Below are 14964 nucleotides of genomic sequence, written 5' to 3'. Positions count from 1 at the left end.
TGCCCCTCCCGAAAATCTCCCGGGGCAACCATTCTACCGAATTTCTCCCGATTTCCACCCGGACAACAATATTGGGGGCGTGCCTTAAAGACACTGCCTTTAGCGTCCTCTCTCACCTGAAACTTTCACCCCTTAATAGCCGCATGCTGTCCAGGCGTCCGCTTGTCCTCCATATAAAGAGCGTACCGGCCCAGTCACATAATAATGTAGCGTGGGACGGGTTTAACAAGGGTCTTTATTGGAAAATGTCAAGAAATGCTGACACGTTGTATGATATTTTAACTGATTTAATGATAACGCAATGTCACACTGAGGGTGGGCGTATAAATAACTTTAACACTGTTACAAATATGCGCCACACTGTGAACCCACACCAAACAAGAATGACAAACACATTTCGGGAGAACATCCGCACCGTAACACAACATAAACACAACAGAACAAATACCCAGAATCCCTTGCAGCACTAACTCTTCCGGGACGCTACAATAACATATACGGCTTTTGGAGCTCAGTGCACAACTGCACACACAACAAAAAGGAGACGAAGCAGAAGAACGAAGAAGAGACATGGCGACGACGAGTAAGAAGAAGAAATACGCTTGCAAGTTCCAAAATGATTGGAAAAAAGAATTTCATTTCATCCAGAAAAGCTCGAAGTGGAAGGGGTATGCTACCTGCACCTCAACTCCGCCCCCCAACCCCGCCCCTGCAACCACACCCCCATCTCCCGAATTCGGAGGTCTCAAGGTTGGCAAGTATGAATATGACTGAGGTGTATACATACAACATTATTTAAAAATAAAAAACTTAGGATAGCATCGTATCATTTGTCAAGTAACAATATTTGACACTGCGGTGTATACCTGGAAAATTTGTAATAAAAAAATAAAAAGCTAGCATGCTAATATTAGAATACTAACGACCGCACTTGGGACTCCCCTGGTCTAGATGAATGTCCGTTAGTTCCAAGATGGTCAAACACGGTTCCTTCTGCCGTGTCTTCTCTTCCACCCAAGCCGACAAGACACTGATGTGTATTACATTTTTGATAGTTAATACTGAGTGCAAACCCAGTTTTGACAGGGTTGCTGTGTGCAGTTGGTGCACAAAATAGTCCCGTGCACCATTCTACTTCGTATTTTCTCAAGTCCTTCCTTCTCCTCGCAGGGTTACTGCAGTTCCAGCCTCAACCTCCGGAGGAAGGCTTGATCCCCCCTGCTTTGGAACCGGCGCACATCACAGTCAGTGAGGAAGACGGGCAAGTCCGTCTGCCGGTGGCCCGGGTCCAGGGCCTGATTGGAAGGGTGATGGTAGGGTACAGAACAACACCCTTCACAGCGTCCAGCCCAGAAGACTACCAGGTGAGGCGTCCTTCTGGCCATAACACGTACTGTCCCACCAAATTGTAACGGACTGGTGGGTTTGTTTTTTTTCCAACTTTCAGGACTCCCAGGGTATGCTGGACTTTCTCCCAGGAGAGAGGTTCAAGTTCATAACGGTCCCCATCATTGACAACCCAGTCCCGGAGCTGGACAAAGCCTTCAGAGTGGAGCTCTACAATGCTGATGGAGGAGGTGACACCTCAAAATTCTACTTCTCCTTGTTGGCTTCTGCAAGAACTGGAACATTTAGCTGTAGTTGCTCCTACATCTGTTCTGTGTCATGCAGGGGTGTCCAAAGTGAGGCCCCTAGGTCATTTTTTAACATTAGCATGCTGGCTTTTTTGCTAATTTTGCAGATATACACCTTAGCGTCAAATATTTTGTTACTTGATAAATAATACCTGTTAGCATTTTAACATTAGTATGCTAGCTTTTTATTTGTAGATTATTTTGTAGGTACACACCAGCCATATTTTGGTACTTGATGCATGCTAACGTTAGCATGCTAGCATTTTTAACGCATTTTTAATTACGCATCTCAGAGTAATACTTGTGGTACTTGACGAATGATAGCTGTTAGCATGTTAACATTAAAATGCTAGTTGGGTTTTTTTAGATTATTTTGTAGGTATATGCCAGCTATATGTTGGTACTTGATGCATGCTAACATTAGCATGCTAGCATTTTTAACACATTTTTAGGTACGCATCTCAGAGTAATATTTGTGGTACTTGACGAATGATGCCTGTTAGCATGTTAACATTAGTATATTCGCTTTTTTGCGGGGATTATTTTGTAGGTGTACACCCGCCATATTTTGTTACTTGAAGCATGCAGACATTAGCATGCTAGCATTTTAAACACATTTCTAGGTACACACCTCAGAGTAATATATTGTGGTACTTGACAAATGTTACCTGTTAGTATGTTAACATTAGGATGTTGGGTTTTGTTTAGATTATTTTGTAGGTATACACCAGCCATATGTTGGTACTTGATGCATGCTAACATTAGCATGCTAGCATTTTAAACACCTTTCTAGGTACACACCTCAGAGTAATACATTGTGGTACTTGACGAATGATAACTGTTAGCTTGTTAACATTAAAGTGCTAGTTTAGTTGTTTTTTTATAGAGTATTTGTAGGTATACACCAGCCATATGTTGGTACTTGATGCATGCTAACATTAGCATGCTAGCATTTTAAACACATTTTTATGTACACACCTCAGAGTAATACATTGTGGTACTTGACGAATGATACCTGTTAGCATGTTAACATTAGTACCGTATTTTCCGCACTATAAGGCGCACCGGATTATTAGCCGCACCTTCTATGAATTACATATTTCATAATTTTGTCCACCAATAAGCCGCCCCGGACTATAAGCCGCGCCTACGCTGCGCTAAAGTGAATGTCAAAAAAACGCTGCGCTAAAGTGAATGTCAAAAAAACAGTCAGATAGTTCAGTCAAACTTTAATAATATATTGAAAACCAGCGTTCTAACAACTCTGTCCCAAAATGTACGCAAATGTGCAATCACAAACATAGTAAAATTCAAAATGGTGTAGAGCAATAAATAGCAACATAATGTTGCTCGAACGTTAATGTCACAACACACAAAATAAACATAGCGCTCACCTTCTGAAGTTATTCTTCATTCGTAAATCCTTCGAATTCTTCGTCTTCGGTGTCCGAATTGAAAAGTTGCGCAAGCGTGGGATCCAAAAATGGCCGGCTCCGCCTCGTCGAAGTCATCGGATTCAGTGTCGCTGTTGTTGTGCAGCAGTTCTGTGAATCCTGCCTTCCGGAAAGCTCGGACCACAGTTGTGACCGAAACTATCTGCCCAGGCATTTACGATCCACTGGCAGATGTTGGCGTATGTCGACCGGCGCTATCTGCCCGTCTTAGTGAAGGTGTGTTCGCCTTCGGAGCTGCGTGAAAAAAGCCACCCGGCCTCTTCGCGTAAACTTCCCTTAACCACTCGCTCATCTTTTCTTCATCCATCCATCCCTTCGAGTTAGCTTTTATGATGACGCCGGCTGGAAAGGTCTCTTTTGGCAAGGTCTTCCTTTTGAATATCACCATGGGTGGAAGTTAGCATGGCAAGCTAGAACCACAGTGAAGGATGACTTCTCATTCCCTGTGGTGCGAATATTCACCGTACGTGCTCCCGTTCCACAGTGCAGTTCACAGGAATATCAGTTGCTGTGAAATACGGTAGTAATCCGTGTGCGGATGGAGAGATTGCGTCTTTTTATGAACCGGATCCTTGTCGCGTAGTAGGAGCCATTTTGTGGTCTTTACAGATGTAAACAGGAAATGAAACGTACGGTGATATCCGCGCGTTTTTTCTTCTTCTTCCGGGGGCGGGTGAAGCGCTTCCTGTTCTATGGGGGCGGGTGCTTTCCTTGGCGGTTGCTTGCGTAGAAGAAGAAGCGCTTCCTGTTCTACCGGGAAAAAAGATGGCGGCTGTTTACCGAAGTTGCGAGACCGAAACTTTATGAAAATGAATCGTAATAAAGCGCACCGGGTTATAAGGCGCACTGTCAGCTTTTGAGAAAAATTGTGGTTTTTAGGTGCGCCTTATAGTGCGGAAAATACGGTATATTCGCTTTTTTGCGGGGATTATTTTGTTAACATTAGTATGCGAGGTTGTGTTTTTTTTTAGATTATTTTGTAGGTATACACCAGCCATGTTTTGCTACTTGATGCATGCTAACATTAGCATGCTAGCATTTTTAACACATTTTTAGGTACACACCTCAGAGTAATACATTGTGGTACTTTACGAATGATACCTGTTAGCATGTTAACATTAGAATGCTAGGTTTAAAAAAAAATATTTTGTAGGTATACACCAGCCATGTTTTGGTACTTTATGCATGCTAAAATTAGCATGCTAGCTTTTTTAACACATTTTTAGGTACACACCTCAGAGTAATATATTGTGGTACTTGGCGAATGATACCTGTTAGCATGTTAACATTAAAATGCTAGGTTGTTTTTTTTTTAGATTATTTTGTAGGTATACACCAGCCGTATGTTGGTACTTGATGCATGCTAACATTAGCATGCTAGCATTTTTAACACATTTTTAGGTACGCATCTCAGAGTAATACATTGTGGTACTTGACGAATGATACATGTTAGCATGTTAACATTAAAATGCTAGTTTTTTGTTTTTTTTAGATTATTTTGTAGGTATACACCGGCCATATTTTGTTACTTGATGCTTGCTGACATTAGCATGCTAGCATTTTTAACGCATTATTAGGTACGCATCTCAGAGTAATACATTGTGGTACTTGACGAATGATACCTGTTAGCATGTTAACATTAGTATGCTGTTTTTTTTTTTTTTCTATTATATTGTAGGTATACACCAGCCATATGTTGGTACTTGATGCATGCTAAGATTAGCATGCTAGCATTTTTAACACATTTTTAGGTAAACACCTCAGAGTAATACATTGTGGTACTTGACGAATAATAGCTGTTAGCATGTTAACATTAAAATGCTAGGTTGTTTTTTTTTATATTATTTTGTAAGTATACGCCAGCCATATGTTGGTTCTTGATGCATGCTAACATTAGCATGCTAGCATTTTTAACACATTTTTAGGTATGCATCTCAGAGTAATATTTGTGGTAATTGACGAATGATACATGTTAGCATGTTAACATTAAAATGCTAGTTTTTTGTTTTTTTAGATTATTTTGTAGGTATATACCGGCCATATTTTGTTACTTGATGCTTGCAGACATTAGCATGCTAGCATTTTTAACGCATTATTAGGTACACATCCCAGAGTAATACATTGTGGTACTTGACGAATGATACCTGTTAGCATGTTAACATTAGTATGCTGGGTTGTTGTTTTTTTTAGATTATTTTGATTATGCTAGCATTTTTAACACATTTTTAGGTACGCATCTGAGAGTAATATTTGTGGTACTTGACGAATGATACCTGTTAGCATGTTAACATTAGTATATTCGCTTTTTTGCGGGAATTATTTTGTAACTTGATGCATGCAAACATTAACATGCTAGCATTTTTAACACATTCTTAGGTACGCATCTCTGAGTAATACTTGTGGTACTTGACAAATGTTACCTGTTAGCATGTTAACATTAGAATGTTAGCTTTTTTTTAGATTATTTTGTAGGTATACACCAGTCATATTCTGGTACTTGATGCGTGCTACCATGAGGATGCTAGCATTTTTTAAACACATTTTTAGGTAGACACCTCAGAGTAGTACATTGTGGTATTTGACGAATGATACCTGTTAGCATGTTAACATTACTGTGGTAGCTTTTATTTATTTTTAGATTATTTTGTTGGTATACACCAGCCATATTTTAAGTTAAAGTACCAATGATTGTTACACACACACTAGGTGTGGCGAAATTATTCTCTGCATTTGACCCATCACCCTTGATCACCCCGTGGGAGGTGAGGGGAGCAGTGGGCAGCAGCGGTGGCTGCGCCCGGGAATCATTTTGGTGATTTTTTTGGTACTTGATGCATGCTAACATTAGCATGCTAGTATTTTTAACACATTTTGAGGTACACACCTCAAAGTAATATATTTTGGTACTAGCATGTTACAGTTAATACTTTAGCAAGCTAATATTAACATGCTAGCTTTTTTAGATAATTTCACTGGTATTTTTTACTTCTAAAATTTAGTGGGTGCGGCTTCTATACCGGTGCGCTCTGTAGCGTCCAATATCTTGGTACTTGACGAATGACACCTGTTAGCATGCTAACTTTTTTAAGCTAATTTTTTTTCAGGTGCACACCTCAGAGTAATATGTTTTGGTACTTGACACACATTTTACTGTTAGCATTCTAACATGCTAAAGTTAGCATGCTGGCTTTTTAAAAGCAGGTATAGCGTCATATCTTTTAGTATTTCACTAATAACCACTGTAAGCATGCTATTGTTAGCATGTTATCATAGTGCTGTTGGCGTTTTAGCTTTTTAGCTCATTTTGCTCATATTTTTTTGTTACTTGACGCTACCTGGCCAGCGTGCTAACAGTTTGCATTTCAGTTTGGCTTTGGATCTTCAGCGTTCACAAGAAATTTCGACTAAAATTGTATTTTCTGGTTCGTTAAAAAAAAAATTGTATATTGAACTGATTTTGAAGGTGAAAATCTACCAAAATGGCCCACTCATCCTTTGATTTGAAAAAAGTTTGGACACCCCTGGTGTAATGAAATTACATTTTCAGATGTATGGTTACCCGATGCTAAATTGCTGCTTGTGTGCTACCATCTGGCAGAAACCTTGCTCTGTTTGTGTGTGTTGTCTGTCTCTGTGAGCGGCCTCCTTCCCTATCAACAACCACTTTCATGCCTTTTTGTGATATCTTATCTCCTGGTCTGACGTCCTGCTGTGAATCTTCCCCCTCCTCATGTGTGATCCTGACTTGTGATCCACCAGTGGATCACTTTCTGCATGTTGAGGAAAGTGGTAGTGGCGAGAGTGACTCTGATTTCCTGCCTTCATCCTTTTTCCACCATGGTAAGTGTCTATCTGTCTACTAGAGATCCACCGATATGTTTTTTTCAGGGCCGATACCGATTATTAGTCGTCAAGGAGGCCGATAACCGGTATTTAAAGCCGATATTCATTTGCAGTAAAAGTTATATGAACATGAATACATAATCAGAGACTTAATAAGTCCTGTTGGTCAAGCATTTTACACAAAGTTTGGATTTTTAGCATTTAATTAATTATTGATTTCATGATTTAATAATTTTCATGATTTAAGTCCTATTTGTCAAGCATTTTACACAAAGTTTGAATTTTTCACGATTGAATTCTTATTTTTTCACAATTTAATTCATATTTTTTTCTTGATTTTTTTTTTTCAGGGCCGATACCAATACCGATTATTAGTCGTCAAGGAAGCCAATAACCGATATTTAAAGCCGATATTCATTTGCAGTAAAAATGTTTTAAACATGAATATATAATAAGAGACTTAATAAGTCCTATTTGTCAAACATTTTACACAAAGTTTGGATTTTTAGCATTTCATTAATTATTGATTTCATGATTTGATAATTTTTCAGGATTTAAGTCCTATTTGTCAAGCATTTTACACAAAGTTTGGATTTTTCACGAATAAATTCTTATTTTTTCATGATTTTTTGAAAATTTTTCACGATTTCATTCGTATTTTTTTCTTGATTTTTTTTTCAGGGCCGATACCATTACCGATTATTAGTCGTCAAAGAGGCCAATAACCGATATTTAAAGCCGATATTCAATTGCAGTAAAAGTTTTTTAAACATGAATATATAATCAGAGACTTAATAAGTCCTATTTGTCAAGCATTTTACACAAAGTTTGGATTTTTAGCATTTAATTAATTATTGATTTCATTATTTAATCATTTTCACGATTTAAGTCCTATTTGTCAAGCATTTTACACAAAGTTATTTTTTTTTAGCATTTAATTATTGATTTCATGATTTAATAATTTTTCACGATTTAAGTCCTATTTGTCAAGCATTTTACACAAATGTTTGAATTTTTCACGATTTTTGCCGATTTAATTTTTTTTTTTTTTCTTGATTTTTTTTTTTCAGGGCCAATACCAATACCGATTATTAGTTGTCAAAGAGACCAATAACCGATATTTAAATCCGATATTAATTTGCAGTAAAAGTTTTTTAAACATGAATATATAATCAGAGACTTGATAAGTCGTATTTGTCAAGAATTTTACACAAAGTTTGGATTTTTAGAATTTAATTAATTATTGATTTCATGATTCAATAATTTTACACGATTTAAGTCCTATTTGTCAAGCATTTTAAACAAAGTTTAGATTTTTCACGATTAAATTCGTATTTTTTCACGATTTATTTCATGATTTTTCACAATTTAATTCATATTTTTTTCTTGATTCTTTTTTTTCAGGGCCGATACCAATACCGATTATTAGTAGTCAAAGAGGCCAATAACCAATATTTAAAGCCGATATTCATTTGCAGTAAAAGTTTTTTAAACATGAATACATAATCAGAGACTTAATAAGTCCTAATTGTCAAGCATTTTACACAAAGTTTGTATTTTTCACAATTTAATTCTTATTTTTTCACGCTTTTCCACGATTTAACTCTGGGTACTCCGGCTTCCTCCCACCTCCAAAGACATGCACCTGGGGATAGGTTGATTGGCAACACTAAATTGGCCCTAGTGTGTGAATGTGAGTGATAATGTTGTCTGTCTGTGTTGGCCCTGCGGTGAGTTGGCGACTTGAACAGGGTGTACGCCGCCTTCCGCCCAGTGCAGCTGAGATAGGCTCCAGAACCCCCGTGACCCCGAAAGGAACAAGCGGTAGAAAATGGATGGATGGATAATTCTTTTTTTTTTTCACAATATTTTTCAGGGCCGATACTAATACCGCTTATTAGTCGTCAAAGAGGCCAATAACCGATATTTAAAGCCGATATTCATTTGCAGTAAAAGTTTTTTAAACATGAATATATAATCAGAGACCTATCAGTCCTATTTGTCAAGCATTTTACACAAAGTTTGGATTTTTAGCGTTTAATTAATTATTGATCTCATGATTTAATCATTTTCACGATTTAAGTCCTATTTGTCAAGCATTTTACACAAAGTTTGAATTTTTCACAATTTAATTCTTATTTTTTTCACGATTTTCCACGATTTAATTATTTTCTTTTTTTTCACGATGTTTTTCAGGGCCGATACCCATACCAATTATTAGTCGTCAAGGAGGCCTATAACCGATATTTAAAGTCGACATTAATTTGCTATTAATTTTATATATATATATATATATATATATATATATATATATATATATATATATATATATATATATATATATTAAAGTTAAAGTACCAACGATTGTCACCCACACACACACACACACACACACACACACACACACACACACACACACACACACACACACACACACACTAGGTGTGGTGAAATGTGTCCTCTGCATTTGACCCATCCCCTTGTTCACCCCCTGGGAGGTGAGGGGAGCAGTGGGCAGCAGCGGTGGCTGCGCCCGGGAAACATACATACATACAGTACAGTACAGACCAAAAGTTTGGACACACCTTTCCCTTATTCAATGCGTTTTCTTTATTTCCTTGACTATTTACATTGTAGATTGTCACTGAAGGCATCAAAACATGTGGAGCACACCTGTGAAGTGAAAACCCTTTCAGGTGACTACCTCTTGAAGTTCATCGGGAGAATGCCAAGAGTGTGCAAAGCAGTAATCAGACCAAAGAAGAAACTAGAATATAAAACATGTTTTCAGTTATTTCACCTTTTTTTGTTAAGTACATAACTCCACATGTGTTCATTCATAGTTTTGATGCCTTCAGTGACAATCTACAATGTAAATAGTCATGAAAATAATGAAAACATATATATATATATATATATATATATATATATATATATATATATATATATATATATATATATATATATATATATATATATATATATATATATTCATTCATTTATTTATTCATCATGTTCCCTGATTAATGCACCAAAGTAGAATGTTTAAGGAGAAGTAAAAAGTTATTGTATTTTTGATTTGTTCCATTGCACAGCCAGCTTGGGAGCTGCATCCCGCATCACAGTCACCATCGCAGCCTCGGACGATGCCCACGGAGTGTTTGACTTCAGCCCCGACTCTCTGTCCATTCATGGGACAGAACCTGAAGATGGACACAGCTCTGTGGTTCTACAGGTCAGTTAAGTAGTCTCACAAAAAGGGGTAAAAAAAGAAAACTGTCATTCCCTCACAGATTGTAAGTTGAGTGGGTTTTTGAGCCATGTAGCTAAGGAAAATATAATGCTGGTGAATACATCACTGGTGGTACGCAGGCTCCATCTAGTGGGAATCATTTAAACAAATACAATTATGTTTAGAAACATGTAAAACAATTGCACAAATGCACATCCAATAACCAAAGGTTTGCTGGAATAACATTCAATTAAAATTTTTATTTGTGGCGCTTGCAAAACAAACATTCTGTTAATCTATTTTGATTAACTCCATATCATTAAGTTTTACACATGGAGGATCTCATGGGACAAAGTTAAATAAAATGTTTGAATATTTATTAAATATGTCATTAATGAATGATAATTGGAATTAAACACAAACATATAAAGTACAAGTGTCTGTACTTTATTTAGATTGTAGTACAGTCATTTAATCATCGAAACATTTAATTAATTATTGATTTCATGGTTTAATCATTTTTCACGATTTAATCATTTTTCCTTTCTTTCTTTATTTAATAATTTGTTTGATTAATGACACATTTATGTAATTACTTAAATATTTCTTTATTCATCTAATTGTGTCCCACTTGACCCCTATACAGAGATATTTGGATAATAATTAAAAACTTACCAAATGAGCCAAAATTACATAAATATTTAATTATTTACTTGATTGTGTCAATAATATATTATATGATTCAATAATTCATGAAATATTTAAGTCAATGCTTAATTAAATGATTCAATAATTACATGTAATTTTACATTAAATACATTGATGACACATTCAATAACACATTATGTATTTATTTCCAATTATAATTAATTAATTAGCCCTGTGATGAGGTGGCGACTTGTCCAGGGTGTACGCCGCCTTCCGCACGAATGCAGCTGAGATAGGCTCCAGCACCCCCCGCGACCCGGAAAGGGACAAGCGGTAGAAAATGGATGGATGGATGGATGGATTAATTAATTACTCATTTTAGTAATTATTAACTTATTCTATTAATATTTTTATTCATGCGGCGTGAAAACCTTTCCATCACCTATAAGGGTTATTTTGATAATAATTAAAAACATACCAAATGGGGAAAAAAATAAATAAGTAAATATTTACTTGAATGTGTCATTATTTAATTCAATGATTAATAAATGGATTAAATCATGAAATATTTAATTTAATGATTAGTTAAAGGATTTCTTAAACATAATTTACATTAAATACATTTATGACACAATTAATAACACATGTTTGTATTTATTTCCAATTATTATTATTTAATGACTGAATGTAAAATGTGTATTAATTTACATTACTATTCATGGGATGTAAAACGTCTGTTATCTATAAGGACGAGAGATATATTGATAATAATTGAAAATATACCAAATGGGAAAGAATGTATAAATAAGTATATATGCAAATATTGACTTAAATGTGTCATTAATGAATTAACTGATTAAATAATTCATTAAATATTGAAATCATTGATTAATTGCATGATACGATAATCAAATGTAATTTTACAGTAAATACATTGATGACACATTTAATAAATCATATTTATTTCCAATTATAATAAGAAAGGGACAGGCGGTAGAAAATGGATGGATGGAATATTTAATGACACATTTTAATATTTTTTAAAGATCTTATTTGTTTCTATTGTTTATGTTTCAATTCATGGGGCGTGAAAACGTTTCTGTCACCCTTAAGGGATATTTTGATCATTAAAAACATACCAAATTGGAATAAATTAAATATTTAAATATGTACTTGAATGTGTCATTATTTAATTAAATGATTAATAAATTGATTAAATCATGAAATATTTTATTCAACGATTAGTTAAAGGATTCCATAATTAAACGTAATTGACATTAAATAAATTTACGACACATTTAGTAACACATTTTTGTATTTATTTCCAATTATAATTAATCAATGACCAAATTTAAAATGTGTATTTATTTATATTACTATTCATGGGGGTGTGAAAAAGTGTCTGAGAGATATATTGATAATAATTGAAAATATGCCAAATGGGAAATAATGTATACATGAGTAAATATTTAAATATTCACTTAAATGTGTCATTAATTAATTATATGATTAAATGATTCATTAAATCCCGAAATATTTAACTCATTGATTAATTAAATGATTCAATTATTAAATGTAATTTTACAGTAAATAAATTGATGACACATTTAATAAATCATATGTATTTCCAACTAAATAATTAAGAATTGTAATAATTAATGACACATTTTAATAATTTTAAAGATGTATTTGTTTCTATTGTTTAATGTTTGAATTCATGGGGCGTGAAAACGTTTCTGTGGCCTACAAGTGGGTGTGTGAGAAAACAATTGAGAGCCACAGCTGGATATGAAGGGAATACTGCCCCCTAGTGGCTGTGAGCACAACAAGCAACAGTGTCAGAGTAATGATCTTGCTGCAATGACAAAATAACGACTCACTTAGGCCAACTAACTACACATTCTACTTCAATGGACGCTGGGTGGTCATTTTATTAGAACAACAAATTCCCACCCATCTTCTGAAGTTTTGTTCCTCATCTTGCAACGTCATCCAGGTGGATCGGTCCTTTGGCGACCTCTCTAACGTCACGGTCTACTGGGAGGCCGACCCCAGCTCGAGGGGAGAACTCCTCAACCGGTTTGGAAACGTCACCTTTGCCGTCGGTCAGACATCGGAGAACATCGTGGTCTCCGTGGCCCAGGACGAAGTTCCCGAGTTGGACGAGAGCTTCGCCGTTTCCTTGGTTAACGTGTCCCACGGTCGTCTGGGCGTCAAGACCCGTGCGACTCTGACCGTGCTGGCCAGTGACCACCCTTACGGCGTTTTTGTCTTCTCCAACGACACAAGGCCCGTTCGACTGCCTGAAGGCGACTCGGTCGTTGTCCTCAGCATCCTGCGACAGAAAGGCCTAACGGGACAGGTGAGTCTATAGTCGTGTTTCCTGACTTCCACCGGACTCATTCTTTGGCTTTGTCCAGGTGCGGGTCACGTACAGGACACTTAGGGAAACAGATCCAGCACCGTACCGGACACCAGGGGTGGGTCGAGCCACCGAAGGGCAAGACTTTGCTCCGCTATTCGAGTCGGTGGTGTTCTTGGCAAACCAGAGTGAAGCCAACATTGCTGTTCGAGTGTTGGATGACGAGGACCCGGAGAGAGACGAGTCTGTCTTTGTGCAGTTGATTGGCGTTCAGCTCGTCCAAGGAGGGCAGGAGAGGCTGGGTAAGAACACATTTCATCTTTGTCATTTTTTTGCTATTAGAGCTCTCCTCTAGTTTAAACCCAGGAAATCCAAAAGGGTCTCAGTTAAAATAATTTTTTTTTTAAAAAAGGATTTTTCGAAGTGTCAAAAAGTCGACATTTTTTTTAAGTGTCAAAAAGTCAGAATTTTTTTTGTCAAAAAGTCTGAATTTTTTCTAAGAGTCAAAAAGTCTGAATTTTTTTGTGAAAAAGTCTGAATTTTTTTGGTAAAAAAGTCTGAATTTCTTTTGTGAAAAAGTCGGAATTTTTTGTTAGTGTCAAAAAGTCGAATTTTTTTTTTTTCAAAAATTCTGAATTTTTTCTAAGTGTCAAAAAGTTTGAATTTTTTCCAAGTGTCAAAAAGTCTGAATTTTTTCTAAGTGTCAAAAAGTTGAAACATTTTTTGTCAAATAGTCGAAATGTTTTGTCAAAAAGTTGGAATTTTTTGTAATTTAAAAAAGTCGAAATATTTTCTAACTGTCAAATAGTCGAAATGTTTGGTCAAAAAGTTGGAATTTTTTCTAAGTGTCAAAAAGTTGGAATTTTTTCTAAGTGTCAAAAAGTTGGAATTTTTTCTAAGTGTCAAAAAGTAGAATTTTTTTTGTCAAAAATGTTCCTTTTTTTGTCAAAAAGTTGAACATGTTTTTGTCAAAAAGTCGAAAAAAAAATTGTCAAAAATTCTGAATTTTTTTTGTCAAAAAGTCGAACACATTTTTGTCAAAAATTCTGAATTTTTTTTGTCAAAAATTCTGAATTTTTTTTGTCAAAAATTCTGAATTTGTTTTGTCAAAAATTCTGAATTTTTTTTGTCAAAAATTCTGAATTTTTTTTGTCAAAAAGTCAGAATTTTTTCTAAGTGTCAAAAAGTCTGAATTTTTTTCTTAGTGTCAAGAAGTCGAAATTTTTTTTGTCAAAATGTCTGAATTTTTTCTAAGTGTCAAAAAGCCGGAACGTATTCACAGCGCATTTTGTTACGTTACAGCCTCATTCCAAAATAGGCTAAATAAACCTCATAATGACATTGGGAAAAATTGGGAAAAGTTTTTTTAACCAAAAATTTGCAAATGTATTAAAAATAAAATCACATGTACCGTATTTTTCGGACTATAAGGCACACTTAAAAAAAAATTTTTTTCTCAAAACTCGACAGTGCGCCTTATAACTCGGTGCGCCTAATGTAAGGAATAATTTTGGTTGAGCATACCCACCTCGAAGCTATTTTATTTGGTGCATGGTAAAATGATAAATGTGACCAGTAGATGGCAGTCAAACATAAGAGATACCTGTAGACTGCACTACGATGGGTCTCAAGTAAACAACACCAACATTTTAAATGTTCCATTGAAAATATAGAACATTACACACGGCGCTCAAAAATCTATCAAAATGTTTTAATATGACTTTGGTAAGCTATGAAGCTGCACTGCTTGAAGGATTGTCGGCGCATTAAACATACGAGTTTAATTATGGT

At 35.6% G+C, this 14964-nt stretch overlaps 1 protein-coding gene across 1 annotated transcript in view; it reads left to right on the top strand.

Annotated features, from left to right (window-relative positions):
• The window catches only part of adgrv1 (adhesion G protein-coupled receptor V1), a 513902-nt gene that overhangs the window by 166507 nt on the left and 332431 nt on the right, over positions 1-14964 (top strand). Inside the window, exons 25-30 of the mRNA XM_061980535.1 lie at positions 1171-1364; positions 1448-1577; positions 6848-6928; positions 10027-10166; positions 12808-13173; positions 13232-13475. Coding sequence (XP_061836519.1) covers positions 1171-1364; positions 1448-1577; positions 6848-6928; positions 10027-10166; positions 12808-13173; positions 13232-13475 — 1155 coding nt within the window. The remainder of the gene's footprint in view (positions 1-1170; positions 1365-1447; positions 1578-6847; positions 6929-10026; positions 10167-12807; positions 13174-13231; positions 13476-14964) is intronic.

Source organism: Nerophis lumbriciformis, linkage group LG20 (assembly GCF_033978685.3).
Source record: "Nerophis lumbriciformis linkage group LG20, RoL_Nlum_v2.1, whole genome shotgun sequence".
Lineage (NCBI taxonomy): Eukaryota > Metazoa > Chordata > Actinopteri > Syngnathiformes > Syngnathidae > Nerophis > Nerophis lumbriciformis.
Note: the sequence above shows the minus strand (reverse complement) of the source record. Positions and strands in the feature narration are given on the sequence as shown.